At 45.3% G+C, this 14952-nt stretch overlaps 1 protein-coding gene across 2 annotated transcripts in view; it reads left to right on the top strand.

Moving 5' to 3' along the window:
- The window catches only part of mgat5b (alpha-1,6-mannosylglycoprotein 6-beta-N-acetylglucosaminyltransferase B), a 45674-nt gene extending 34563 nt beyond the window's left edge, over nucleotides 1-11111 (top strand). For both annotated transcript variants that reach the window (XM_079366336.1, XM_079366337.1), the window contains exons 11-17: nucleotides 234-364; nucleotides 2981-3136; nucleotides 3375-3521; nucleotides 3678-3794; nucleotides 5950-6024; nucleotides 9236-9507; nucleotides 10478-11111. In XM_079366336.1, the coding sequence (XP_079222462.1) occupies nucleotides 234-364; nucleotides 2981-3136; nucleotides 3375-3521; nucleotides 3678-3794; nucleotides 5950-6024; nucleotides 9236-9507; nucleotides 10478-10676 (1097 nt within the window). In that variant the 3' untranslated portion in view covers nucleotides 10677-11111. The remainder of the gene's footprint in view (nucleotides 1-233; nucleotides 365-2980; nucleotides 3137-3374; nucleotides 3522-3677; nucleotides 3795-5949; nucleotides 6025-9235; nucleotides 9508-10477) is intronic.
- Nucleotides 11112-14952: the final 3841 nt, after the last annotated feature.

Here is a 14952-nt window from a genome sequence, read left to right on the forward strand (position 1 = left end):
TATGTGGCTTCTGTTTGTCTTGATAGACGAGGCAGCCAGTCTGTGTGAGTTTATAAAGTCATCAGGTTGTAACCGGCGAGCGGCAGCCTGACAGCAGAAAATGAGACTGACCACATTCTGCCGTCTCTCCTGATCAAACGTGTGCAGCTTCGATCTGCAGCTCCTTTAGTTTTTAACATGAAATGGGACTTGTAACCTTATATGGACTGTTGTGTTGTGTTTGTCCTTGTCAGCCCACACGCCTGATAACTCCTTTATGGGTTTTGTGGCGGAGGAGCTGAACGAGACGGAGAGACTGAACATTCAGAGGAACAAGGTGAACAATATGGCCGTCGTGTACGGCAAAGAAGCCAGCAGGTGGAAGGTCAGTATCAAACAATCACTCCTGCAAAAAAAAAACTGTGAGTGCTGTGTTTCTGTTCTTTGAGGGGAGGAAATGATTTCTCTAAGTAGATTTATAAGAGCTTTGTCACTTAGTGAAGAACTGTTATTTGTTGGAAACTGTGGTGAAGGAATAATTCAGTCTTTAATGAAGCGTGTCTGAGGAGCATTTGTCCACTGGTGTATAAATAGAGTCGTGAAAATGGATTAAGGTTAACAGGGAGAAACGCAAGACTCAGTAACTATTCAGACTGCCCCTTTAAAGTGCAATATTAACAGTGTGTGTGTGTGTGTGTGTGTGTGTGTGTGGGTGGAGAGCCTTCTGTTTCTCTACACATTGTGCGTCATAATGCGATGTGAACTCACAGACTGCAAGACTAATATTACACTGTCGCAGAATCAGGCGGCTGGAGAAGCTGTTGCACTCCTGAGATCAGTGAACAGGTGAAACTTTAAAGTTTATTGGAGACAGACTGCTTTAAAGGTCACATGATCTCCTCCTCCTCCTCTGCAGTGTAAATCAGTGTCAGAGCTCCTCTTCGACATGTGTGTGAAGTGTGTTGTTGTAAATCCACTCTGATCCTGTATTTGATCATGTCTATAAACCCCTCTATTTCAGCCCTGCTCAGAACAGGCTGTTTCTGTGTCTGTAGCTTTAAATATGTAAATGAGCTGTGTCTGACCACGCCCCCTCTCTGGAAGGGCTCAGGTAGCTTAGGCTTTCTGGCTCCATGTCCTATTGTTTACGGTGAGAAGGCAGACTCAGAGGGCAGAACAAACACCTAGCTGTGGGAGTGTCACCCACCTGGGGGAGGGGCTACTGCCCTTTGTGATGTCATGAAGGGAACATCTCCAAACGGCCTGTTTGAGCACACATTTTTCTGTAAAGTGGAGCAGGCAGAAGACGGAGAGGATGGACTTTTCTCATCATTGGGGGGGTTTGTAATTCAGGTGTGAAGACTGTAACGTTGGCCAGGACGGGAAACTATAAATAGACATTTAATCTAAACGGCGCTCCTCATCCACCGGCTTCTTTGAACGCCGTCAAATCAGAATCAAATATGAAGTTTATGGATGGTTTGAACAGAAGTTTCCTCTGCAAACGTTCCCGACACACACTTTGAAAAACCCGTCGGATGTTACATTTCCTGCAAACAAGTCACTCCTCCAGGAATTTGGCCCGAGGTGAGCCGGTATGAAGAACAATTGTTTTTGTTTAGAGTCAATTTTCCCTCCGAGCTCCTGGCACGGCTTTCTGCCTTTTACTGTATCTTTTGAAGTGTGCTCGCCTCCCCCAAGGTTTGCTTCAATTGAATCTGACTGCAGCTTTGTTCCTACACTGCGGTATCATTCCCCGGCTGTCAGAACCTGAGCTGCAGTCTCACGTTTGTCGGTGCGAACGATTTTGTGGTGCAGAAGCCAGAAGTGTAGCAGTTTCCTGGGATCGCTCATCTCCTCGCTCGCCACACTCGCTCCTTCTTCTTCTTCTTCTTCTTCTTTAGTTTTTTTTGAGGCTCACAAGAGAGATTTCAGGGCTGTTTAAGTCTTTATTCTTTCTTTGTCTCCGAGTATATCTGCTCGTTTCCATCCTCACACCTCGGCTCTCTCTCTCTCTCTCTCTCTCTCTCTTGCTCTCTCTCTCTCTCTCTCTCTCTCTCTCTCTCTCTCTCTCTCTCTTGCTCTCTCTCTCTCTCTCTCTCTCCCTTTCTCTGTCTCTCTCTCTCTATCTCTCTCTCTCTCTCTCTGTCTGTCTCTCTCTCTCCCCCTCTCTCTGTTTTGCTCTCTCTCTCTCTCTCTCTCTCTCTCTCTCTCTCTCTCTCTCTCTCTCTGTTCATCTTTCCCTCGACGCTGCATCATAAAAAGTGCGTCTCCTTTTCAAGCGTTGCCAAAACTTCAACCAGACTTTTTTCCCCACATTTTGTGAATGATTTTTACACTGAAATTGTTGTTTATATTTAAAAAGAAAAAAAACATCTGGACTTCAAACACCTGGATCATTAACTCATGAACTCTTTTATTGTCGTGTAGCAGAGGTTTGTAGTCGACACGATTCAGACAAATGAATCAATTAAAAGGAGAAGGTGTCATTTCACACTGTCTTTAAGTCTTTAGGTTTTTTTGGCCGAGGGTGACTTTAATTTTCAGAGTGATTTCTTCCCCGTCTCGCTGGCAGACGTTGAAGCATCCCGAGATGAAAAATGAGGAATAAAAAACTCTGATGACATTTATAGATGATTTATGCCCGAAGACATTGGCGTCGTGAATAATTCATCACATTCCCCAGAAAGATTTTTTTTTTTTTTTTTGTAATCGACTAATTTGATTCTCCGAGTGTAAATGATTGCAGCGAGTCGTCTCCACGGGGCGACGCGGAACATTTTCACTCTGTTGATTCAGGTCTTTCACCGCGCCACACCAAAAAAACGGATTAGGAATCAGTTCAATCTCCCGTCTGAATTAACATTTTCATCGCAGAGTCTGAGATGACAAAAAACTCTGGGACGAAGAAACGATTATTTTATTTGAAGTAACAATGTGACAACTTTTCCACCTTTTGATGCTGAACTCGTTTACTTCCTGCTCACTGTTTGTCTCGAAGGGAAAGGAGAAGTTCCTGTCCATCCTGCATCGCTACATGGACATCCACGGGACGGTGTACTTCGAGACGCAGCGCCCCCCGGAGGTGCCCGCCTTCGTGAAGAACCACGGCCTGCTGCCTCAGCAGGAGCTGCAGCAGCTGCTCAGGAAGGCCAAGGTGGAGACGGCGTCGAGAATCTTTGGGTTACGGGTCGAAATGGATTCAATCAGATATTGATCCAACATGCTTTATTGATTCAATAATATGCATAAATAACCAACTTTGCACCCGCGTGTGCAAAACTGGCAACCGTGTGTGCAAAACTGGCAACCGCACAACCGAACAGATCAACCTGCGAGCGCTCCAAGTGTTCTGGCTTATTTCCTCTTCTCTCTCTTTTTATTTTCCCGTGAAGCTCTTCATTGGGTTTGGCTTCCCCTACGAAGGTCCCGCCCCTTTGGAGGCCATAGCCAATGGCTGCATCTTCCTCCAGCCCAAGTTCAGCCCGCCCCACAGCTCGCTGAATCACGACTTCTTCAGAGGCAAGCCGACTTCCAGGAAGGTAGGCGCACGCCCGTCTTTGACATCAGTCCATCCTTTGACGAGTGTGTAAATAAAAACTAATGATTTCACATCAGCAGATCTTGAACCTCTGATGTTGTTGTTGTTGTTGTTGTTGTTACATGCTGGTGAATAAATCCCAAATCTCCCCCCTCAGGTGTCCTCTCAGCACCCGTATGCAGAGCAGTACATCGGCCGGCCGCACGTCGTCACCGTCGACTTCAACAACTCTGAGAACTTTGATTCCACCATCCGTGAGATCATGAGGAGCAACGTAGGTTTTTATTACTGCACGACTCGTTCTTTCCCCTCGCACTTCCTGTCACATGGGCTCTGCACGGGCTTTTAGTGGCACTACATTTCTTTTTGCACCATGATGATGTGCAGGGGGGGGCAGGGGGCGATCGAAGCGACTCGATCCGTCTCAACACTCTGCACCTTTGAAGCTGCAGCTTTATGAAAATTATTTGCAGACTTCAAAGTTTGTTTTGACCCACATTGGCAGCCATAAGCCTTTTAATAGAGCTGTTAATCAGGGAAGTCGACGTTACAGCAGAAATGCTTTGCTGGCTCGCCCTCTGCTCCGCTCACCGCTAATTACTGGAGTGATGGAGCGGCTCAGGAGGTGACGCGTGCTCACACCTGGGATCACATGGCCGCCTTCCAGACGCCCGGCCCGCAGAGAGGGAGCATTATCCGCAGCAGATCATGTTAATCAATCGTGCTGAGCTCAATCTGTCACCTGGACAACACCGAGCCACAGTGCCAGGATGTGTGTGCGTGTGTGTGTGTGTGTGTGTGTGTGTGTGTGTGCGCCTGTTTCGCTGGCGTGTTGCGTACATCTGGTGTTCCGTGCTGATGGAGGAGGAAGGAAGGAGCTGTCGTTAGAGTTTATCTTAACTCCACATTAAAGACATTGATTCAAACTAAACGTACATGATAGCCTCGCGCTTGTGTTGCTAAAGGTCCAGTCTGACCTTTGACCTCTGCTGCGTGTCACTGTCGTTACTCTCTCTCCTCCTCATCCATAATTAGAGAAAAATGACCCAAACATAACTTACATTTATTTATTCAGCATTTTTTAACATTTTATTTCCAACGTTGGAAAATAAAATGTGGCGGCTCCGTCTGCGAACCAGAGGGGTCACCGGTTCAAATCCCGGTGCAGACCAAAGATGATGGAATTTGTTCTGGTCACTGAAGAGGTACGAGGCACCTCCCAGAGTGCTGCTGAGGTGCCCTTGAGCAAGGCACCGAACACCCAGCTGCCCTGTTTCGCGGCTCTCCCCTCATGCACGTCCACAGCAGCTCGTCTCTGAAATAAGAGCGTAAAACCAGAATGTCCTTCAGGGGTTAATGACGTTTTTAAGTGCAGTTCCTCAAGTGTCCACTAGAGTCTGTCTCCAGTTACCACATGACGGCGTTTACAGACGTGGTGTTTCATCTCCACACACACACACACACACACACACACACGTTCTCTGGTTCAGTTGTGTTTGTCCTGATGATGCTCCTCTCTCTCTCTCTCTCTCAGACTCTGATGTCACCATGGCAACTGTCATGATGCAAATTGGGTAAAGCTTAAAAAAAAAAAAAAAAAGTAAAAAACAAAAAAAGAGAGAAAGCACTTAAAAATGGTGAACACCTGCCTGATCGGAGTTGCATGCTGGGTCTGTGTGCAGTCTTTCTGGACTCGAGTGGATGTTTCATTTCCTCTCTGACTGCAGGAAGTAATGAATGTTTCTCACATTTGTTTTTGACTTGGAGTAATACAATCAGTTTAGCTTTATAAATCGCAAACGTTTTCTGCTTCAGAATTCAAATCGCCCTCGATGAAGAATCTCTCTCTCTCTCTCGCCCGCTCTCTCTCTCTCTCTCTCTCTCTCTCTCTCTCTATAAAAGATGCCCAAAAGGCAAATTGCATTGGGGAATGTTCTGATGAAGTGCCTGATACATTTCATTAAACTCAGATGAAATAAAGTAATAAGCGAGCGCTAAAAGGAACACGAGGCTAAAAGAGACAATTTATCAGTTTAAAACGCCGAGCGCTTCAGCGGCCTGATGGTAAACAATGAGATCTCACTTCAGCGTCCCCTGAAGCCCGATCTCAGTCCGAGTCGGACCGCCGGTGAGCGCTCATTGCTCGTCGAGATAAAAAAAAAAGATGGATTGATGTGAATCCGCCACCTGCCGTCAAAAGTGGCGCTCTCGTGTGAGACACTTTCAGGATGCTGAGGACCAGCCGTCCTCCTCTCCTCGGGTTTCCTCCCGTTGTTTGACACGTTCATGGAGTCGTCACTAAAAATCATGAAATCACTTCTCAAAGCTGTCACCTGTGATGTACGAGGTCATTGATTTTTAATGTGAGGCGTGTGCTGTGATACGCTAATGAACGTGTCAGCTGTGATTTAACGTTTCCCGTCCTGCAGGTGGAGCCCTTCCTGCCTCACGAGTACACCTTCGAAGGGATGCTGGAAAGAGTCAACGCCTACATTGAAAACCAGGTGGGTGTCGTTACCTAGGCAACCAAAGTTATTTGGAGCTGCAGTGTGTTCGCTCGTTCATTCAGAGGCTGAACTTCCTCGACTCAGGAGTGACCTGTTTACACAATAAGAGACCAGTGACCAGTTATTTTATTTTAAGACTGAAACTGTGAAAAGCTAAAAAATATTGAAATATGATGTCACAGAACTGAACAACCTGGAGCTGAGGATTTACATACAGCGGACTTAAAATGAAGAAGTTTGTCTCCTTCATCACTTCAGATATTTCTAAAAGTTTTATAGTTGGGACATGTCTTGTAGGCGTAGACAGGAAACGGTGTCCATTCATACATTCTGTACATATATATATATATAAAACATGGAGTTAGTTCGTTTTTACTGGATACACCGCACGCCTTGACGTCGTCTTTTGTTTTGATTGAGAGCGGCAGATTTTTTTTACATTTAAAGCAACAATATGTAGGACCTTGGTTCGCTGATGTTTGGTGCACATGAAGGACTCTGCACTGTTGGAAGGTCTGATTCTTCTGTTGTCAAGCAGAGAGATTTTTTTTCCTTTTTCTTTAATGTGAAGTTTCCTAAAAAAAAAAAAAAGTACCGATATTCATCAGGCATGTGCACGATAAGAAGAATACACACAACAAACCCTTCATCATCATCATCATCATCATCATCATCATCATCATCACGCATCCTTGGCTGTGTATTAGAAGTGTTACATGAATCTATAAATACTTCTCACACACACACACACACACTTTAACTCTCTCTCTGCTCAAACTGATCACACTTTTTAATTTTCCAAAAGTCCCAAAAGAGAAACGAGGAGCACAGCCTCACTGCTCTGACTCTTTGTGTGTGTGTGTGTGTGTTTGCACGCCCAGGTCTAGCTCGCTACTGCAGAGAGAGAGAGAGCAATCGGCAAACAGATAACCTGCGCCAATTAACTCTGGTTCTGCTCCCACACACGTCTCTCCTCTGCCTCTCGCACCGCCGCCCCGAAGAGATCGCCGCCTCTAAAGGAACCCGGTGATCGGTTTCAGCAAACACACTGCAGGCCTGGTCCTCATGTAGGCGTGTATATCTCCACACTCTGGAATCTTTATTTAGTTCTCCTGCTGGCTCGGACTGTTTTAGTGCTGCATTGATTTCACAAAATGTTTTTTTACAGATTCACATTTTGGATGAATAATTAAATGCACCAATCAGATTTTTTTTTTTTTTTTTTAAGATCTGCACAAAATCTGCTCGTCTCATTTCAGCTGAAATTCTGTTGAAGAAATTCTCCTTTTCTGAGATTTCTTCGCTGCTTGGCTGCAGTATTGATACCTCTGCTGCTCTGCCAGATATGAAATTCTTTGCAGCTGCAAAGTCAATCGACGAGCACTAATTTTCCTCAGCGGTGGTCCTCGAGAATGTGGGGAAAAAAATGTTTCGACATAAAAAAACGGACTCGTTACTCGTGTTAAATGGAATTACTCAGCCATCGAAGGATCCATTGTTGCTGTGCAGTTTAGTGTGGGAGTCGTGCATGATGACACACACCCCCACACACACACACACACACACACACACACACACACACACACACAGATGCATCCTCATCCTTTGGTTTATCCTTCTCCTTGTATAATTGGTGTTGGGTTTTGCAGTGGCAGGTTAAGGAAGTGGGTTAGCCTCTGCGCTGTTCTCACACACACACACACACACACACACACACACACACACACTCAATGTGCCGTGACTGCTCGTCTCTCAGAGTGTGTAAGGTCAGACTCTCAATCAGATCCCTCCTTCTCTTATCCTCTTTCCTTTCCTCCTTTTCTTAACCTTCTCTCTGCCCGTGTCACTTTTCCACTTTTATTTCCAACTTCTGAAATCACTCCTGACTTGATCTTATTTCCTTTGACCCCCCCCCCTGCAAGTAACTCCCCCCCCCCAGTAACCCCCCCCCCCCCCCAACAGTCCTCAGTGAGCTCAGTCTCCTCCTCATAAACCACCCCGATCGCTTGTCCTATTATTTCTGGATTTACTGCATCCCTATAATTTCGGAGCGAGTATTCAAGTGGAAAATCAGTTTGACTGACATTTCTAATTTAACACCAGGGATACACACGACGGGGAGTTTATTTCTTTTCAGACAGTTTGGAAGGAAGGCACCGAGGTGTTTGTGAACTCCGCAAGGCAGCGCAGTCACTTATGTTATGAAAACTGTCGTAGGAATAAACATTTCTCACTCCTGAAAATGGAGATTTAAGACGAAGGAAACAAGTCGAGTTTCGGCGTGTCGCTTCAGTTTCAGGGTCCTGGTCGCAAACGCTCAACACCCCCCCCTACTGGCTGGACGCAGTATACGACATATTTGTACAACCAGAGGAGAAGTGTCCGTAACCTGCGAGGATGTTGAATAAGTCATCTCAGCACGGGGAGATTCTGAGAGGCATAAATGAGTAAATGAAAGCAGCTCTCTGGTATGACTCAAACAGACATCACCACGTCCTCCCGGGTGCTCCGCTCTGATTAAAACGTGATGCATAAAGAACGTGACCTGCAGTACGCGGCGGAGAAACCGTGCATGCATTTTGTTCGTACTGAAGCAGACTCGCTGCTCGGCATATTCTGGAAATACAGAATCAGAATTATGGGTGAATTGGTAGACTGATTGTCCGTTAACCTTGCTCCTTCACTAACCTGTGATCTTTTTGATTTTGTGCATGTTTGTATGTGTGTATGTGTGTGTGTGTGTGTGTGTGTGTTTGGAGGAGTGCACTTGCAGCAGGGGATGAAGAGAGTGGAAGTCTGCTTATTGCCTGCGGGCGCTGGGAGCCTGCTTAATAAACAGGTCTGGAGGCCAGTGGGATATGTCAGAGAAATGTTATTACTGGGGTCTTATGAAAAGCCTCAGCTGGAGGGGGGATCTAATCAGGCCTCTCACCAGAGCCTAATTCTGCCTCCGGTCCTCATTTGTTATTGGGTGGCATAACTGCGTTTTCTATCTCATCCGGGATGATTGACGAGGAACTGTCGGCTCTCATCAGCAGCTTTGGACTGTAACCGTTCTTTTATTACTTCCTGACTCACAGGTTGCATGTGTGGCAGAGCTGAACAAACGGACGTGAGGCGCTTTATGTAAGCTGACGGGTCAAGTGCTCACGCTGTATTTTCTGATCTGGGTTATTTTCTCTCTCTCTCTCTCTCTCTGCACCTGCAGGACTTCTGCTCCCCTCGAGCTCCCTTTCCTCCCGTAAACTCCTCCGGCTCTTGGCTCGGCGCTCCTCCCGCTCCTTTCGTCCTGCAGCACAACTCCAGCATCCTCGCCTGGGCCTCCAACGCCAGCGCCCACGCATCCTGGCCCCCCCTCAGCGCGCTGAGGCTGCTGGCGTCGCAGGAGGGCCAGTCGTGCGTGAAGGCGTGCCAGAGCGCCGGACTCGTCTGCGAACCCGCCTTGTACCGTTTCATCAACATAAGGGAGGCGTTCAGCGCGTAAGATTGCTTCTCTCTGCTTTGATTAACTGTGGGAATGTTCCGTCATGGCTGCGTGTGCTTGGGCTGAATCTCAGTGATAGTAAAAGAGAAGGATGTGCGTGCGTGCAGACGAGATGATGCAGCAGTTTCATTACGTGCACTGACACGGCGCCTCCCACTCACTCAGGTGAATTCTCCTGATTATAGCCTGCTGCGTTCTCACGTCAGCTCACTCGGACTTTCTGCAGAAGAAGATACCGGGGGGGGGGGATAAAGTCTGAGTGACACATCTGACATTTTGTTTTCACATAATGCAGCTCAGAGCTTTGAGCAAGTCGGAAAGCACTAATGAAAAGAAAGGAACAGTTGATGTTACCAGCGGCTTCATTCACAGTTTATTCAACACGGAAGAGTTTGAACACCAGGCCGAGCATTCAGCCTCGTGCTGAGACGCGTCCGCTGTCCGTCTCTTACCCCGATAAAGAAAGCTTAAAGGACATTTAGTGTGCTGACTTTTCTGTCTCTGAAATCTTGCCCACCCAAACGTTTCTCGCCGTATCTTCAAAAAACGAAAAGACACCTTCTTGTCGAGTGCACCAATTTCTCTGCCTCATCTGAAACCTTCTGAGATAAATCTCTCTGCATGGTAATGAGCTTTTTACTCCCCTCTAACAATACATTTGAATAGCTGAGTTTCCCTCCAGACGGTGTGCCGTGCCGTATTTGCGATGGTAGTTTTAAAATTATGCAGTAGTGGAAAAAGTCCAGGAGGAGACATGAGCTCACCCCTTTCCCTGGAATATTTCCCTTCCTTCCTCGAGGTGCTCAAGGCTGCTCTGTATCATAAATATTAATTACATAGGTGGAATAATCACGGATACCCTGTGGCCCTCCGTCTAACATTCATATATTACACATTGAGGTGTGCTGAATGAGCGTCTTCATGCATGATAAGCTGATCAGTCCCTGACTCTGTGCCGTCCTCCAGGTTGGACTTCCAGTGTGAGGCTCTGGAGTCGGAGATGAACCACCTCTTCCCGGCCTTCTCAGCCGAGCACGCTGAATGCGGCCTGCAGCAGGATCCGCTGCTGTTCAGCTGTGCCGGCTCCAGCGCCAAATACCAGCGCCTCTGCCCCTGCAGGGACTACGTGAGCGGGCAGGTGGCGCTGTGCAGAGACTGCCTATGACCAAAGGAGGGAGAGAGAGAGAGAGAGAGAGAGACTCTTTAAAAGCTGCAGAGATGGCGGCTGCACCTTGCAGAAAGCCTGCGGAGAAGTTTCCGGGACGCGTTGAACAGCCGCTCCGCCTTTTCCTCTGAGCACAGAGCGGCGGCCAAAGAAGGAGAAACGGTTTCACCTCTCAGGGAAGTGCATGATTGTACGTTGAGTCTGGCGAGTTTGAGCCGGGCGTGGCTGCGTAGCTTTGATCAAACACGCTACAAATGCTTGAATTTCACAAGTGTGTTTACTCGGTGTCGTGTGGAAACCTGCAGTGTCATCGTGGAGTTTGGATATTTGTACTTGATGCATCCAAAGCCATTTACACCATGATGAGATGTGCAATTTTACATCCTGTACTGAATATATTTGTACATGCGTGTTGTTTAATAAAACACTGGAGGAAACGAGTGTGACCTGTTATTAATGCCAGACAATCAGGGATGGAAATAATTTCAATACTTTTGTGTTTGTTTTTAAAAATGAAGCCTCAGTTAACTTATAAGATGTCATCAATATTTCATGCTCAATTTCTCCAAAGCCCAGAGCGGAAATATCCTTAATGCCTTCTTCCAGAGTGTGATTTATAAGCCTCACACTCATTACTTTATAAAGCAGTCTGGCTGATGATGGACTGTGTTTTTGGAATTAAAGGAACAATAGCGTCGGCTCTCAGGAAAGAAATACTTTGAGCTCCCTCGAAGCACAAGTCTCTTTGAGATGAAGCATTTAGAACTTCTTCTTCTATTGGACTTTAAAGATGCAGCTTCGTACTAGAAGAACTGAGAGGGTGAAGCACCGTGTGCCGAGTCCTCGATGTGGGGAAGCCCAGGTTCAAGTCTCACCTGCGGCTCCTTCCCTTCATGTTCTCTAATCTCTCTCCTGATTTCCCGCTCTGTCCCCCCCAATAGAACCAAATCTCTGCGTTATTTTCCACACTTCTTACAGCAGAAAATAAATCTCTCCAGAGGCGAGGCGAACACAAAGTGTGTCACGTGACGTTGAGGGTGGTTGTGAAACTGAACTTGAGGCTGAGTCGATGAAGAACTGGATTCAGACGTTTAAAGATCAAGAGAAGTTAAACAAAACAGAATCAATGCAAAGTAAAAAAACTACAAATACAAGCATGCAAAGGCAGATGAGCTGGTGTGTGGCTGTAATGTTTCCTGCGTGGAATCTTAAAGCACTTTGTCTAAATAAAGCGTCTGACAGAAGGAGTTCAGGCGCTCACTAATTAAAAACTGTGAAATGTTGTTCGCCCACTCAACCAGCCTTGACTTCATCATTCTTAATTTGCTCATGTTTTTATGTTTCCTCTCGCCGTAAAAAGAAAATGTTTAACATTCACCAGCAAGACTGCGAAATGTCAAATCAGTCATCCTCCAAAGATCGATGGGAGGCAACTGCCAAGATTTTTCTTACAATTTATGAACGCTTCGGACTGCAGGGCGTCGATTAATTTACCCGGATTGTGGTTACGTTTTTGAAACAGTCCGGTTGATTTAATTGCAGTGTTTTATTTTTTTTTTTTTAAATCTCCTTTTTTTTTAATTAATGCTCCAGTGAGGACGTTAAAGCAGCTTCTGGAAGTAATTACTGCTGCCTCTAAATAACCTATTAAAGCAACCATAAACAATTTATTTTTGTCTGCTGCCACACTTCCATCTGTGTTTTTAATCGTTATTATTATTATTAAAGGTTTGAGCCTATTGGAAGTCCTGATGCTGGTTTTCATAGCTGTCTTTTTAAGCTAGCAGTTAGCACTGAGCGTCTTTGAAGAGTTTTTGAGTCGAGCACACAGATGCTTGGTTTGTAAATGCTGCAGAAACAGCATGTGTTTACATATTTAAAGGCATAAACTCGCATTGTATGATAGCTTAATGAACCAACCAAGATTTATTGTTAGAAACTTCTACTTATGCTCGCACAGGACAAGAGATGAGATCATCACTTTGTCCACAGGGGGCGCCAAAACGGCCGGCATTATTAGCTAGCTTAAGCTAGCTAATAATGCTTGAAGTTGGTAGCAGGGCTAATAATAACATTAGTGCACATTCGCGGCTCAGTTAGATGTTTAAACCTCTTCAGCTACATTTCTGTTTATTTCCCTTCTTTTGTTTTGACTCATTGATGAAATGTGAGCAGCGTTTGTATTCAGAGCTGTTTAAAATGACCTTTTTCTTACACACGGACGTTAAATCTGCGATGTCGCTGAAGTCATTATGAAGCGAGCTGCTGCTCCACTGAAGCTGAAACCCTCCGCTAAGATAAGAGGATTTTAATGAGACGTCCTCAGAAGACAGAGTTGGAATTTGCCAGTTTTCATTTAATGATGCTCGTGCTTGGTGTCTCTTTGACTGATTGTAAGGACCATTACACTATATGCTCATTTCTGCTCTCCAGTATATAATCTCTGAACTAATATTGAACTTTCTCCATATGAGGAATATCTATATAAATGTGTAATGTATGCATGTGGGAGCAGCAGTCAGGAAGGCTCGGAGTCATGTGGTGAACAGAAACCCCCCGAGGATTAAAGCAAAAACAAACAAAGGAGGAATATAGAAATATCACTTTTGAGTTTTTCTGATTTCTTTTCCAAGGCTGTGCCCGCAGAGCTGCTCTCAAACTTTTGCACTTTTCTATTGAAGTAAACAGACAAAAAAAAAAAAAAAAAGACCAACCTCTCTTTGCTTTAGAAAAATGTTACCAAGAAAAGTGGCATTAAAATGTGAGGCAGAGTGAGTGAAGTTCAGGGCAAAGCTGGGACTATTTCCAGTTAAGCTCGAGTTGGAGAGAAGTTTTTCTGCTATGTGGAAAATCGTTGCTGGTTCAAAGACGACAAAAAGCATCAAGGCGAAAGAAACGGTGACACAGCGGCCGCCAAACGCATCCACCGCTCCCCGGGGTCATGACCCGACATGTACCGGGATTCTTTTCGAGTCAATTCAAAGCAGAATACACTTTACTAAATAAGTGGTTTCAACTCAATCGAATAACTTCCAACACAGCAACTTTTTAAAGGGGTCTTAAAACTTCCAATTATCTTAAATTAATTATCCACTTACGCTATTATTATTTATTTATTTTTGCACTGCAAGCGCCCATTTTCCACAGAAAACCAGATTAGTGTTTTCAGCGCCCTCTGTGTCAGCTGTTTTTTTCTTTTCTGTTGTGCTCACTCATCATCCTTCGGGACTCTGTTGCTCATCAATTTGTCCTCCTCCTCCTCACTGACCGTTGAGAATCAAGAATTGAGTGGACTTTCAAACATCAGCTTTTTTTAAAAAAAATTTTTAACAACAATAGTGGGAGAGAGAAACCAATCTTTTTCTGAGATTTATTTTTTTGGAGCTTTTTGTGCCTTTAGTGGAGAAACAGGAAAGTGGACAGAGTTGGATATCAGGGAGAGAGAGAGACGGTTAAGAATGACATGTGGGAAAGGAGCCACAAGTGGTACTTGAACCCGGGTCGCCCACTTTTGGAGGTGCAATCTCTCTATGTGGGTATAATTTCAAAGTCTAGAGCTGCTGCTAATGCCAGGACATGATTCATTTATATAGTTTTCAGGTTTTCTTGGGGATATTTACAGAAATAAGGAGCACGCGAAGCTAAAACCGACGTGGGTAACACATCGTCGTGTAAATAGAACAAAAAAAAACAACAAAGGTTTTAAAAGACGTATCCTTAAAAAGAGTCTGCTTTGTACTTTCTAGTAACTCACATGATTGTGCAGCACGAGCTGAAATAAAAAAAAAGATGCTGCAGCAGATCGACCCGTGCATGCAGGGAAAGTGTGATCCTGTGATTCAAGGCCACGGGTTCTGAAAAAGAGAGGTTATGCAGACAGAGATTGATGTTTCTCTTCAGTCAGGGTGCACCTTCATCTCTCCTGCCTCACACTCACCTCTCCCATGTGCTCCATCTGCTGCTTCACTCTTTAAAGTCCAAACCTCTGTGTGTGTGTGTGTGTGTGTGTGTCTCTGTTTTTTAAAAATATGAATCTTCGCCTCATCTGCTGAGGCTGAAAATGATCCCTGCTCTTTAAGCGAACAGCTTCTGCCTGACCAATCACGTTTCCCTTTAATGGATTCTTACCATGTTTTCTGTTCCTCCCTTGGCTGTTTTGGTTTGGAGAGTGAAAAACCAGCTGCCTCCTACGGAGAGAAGATGCATGACACGTGTGTGTGTGTGTGTGTGTGTGTGTGTAATAATAGGCGTCCGAATAGCTACCCCTCCAATTGAA

This window comes from Symphodus melops, assembly GCF_947650265.1.
Source record: "Symphodus melops genome assembly, chromosome: 17".
Classification (NCBI taxonomy): Eukaryota; Metazoa; Chordata; class Actinopteri; order Labriformes; family Labridae; genus Symphodus; species Symphodus melops.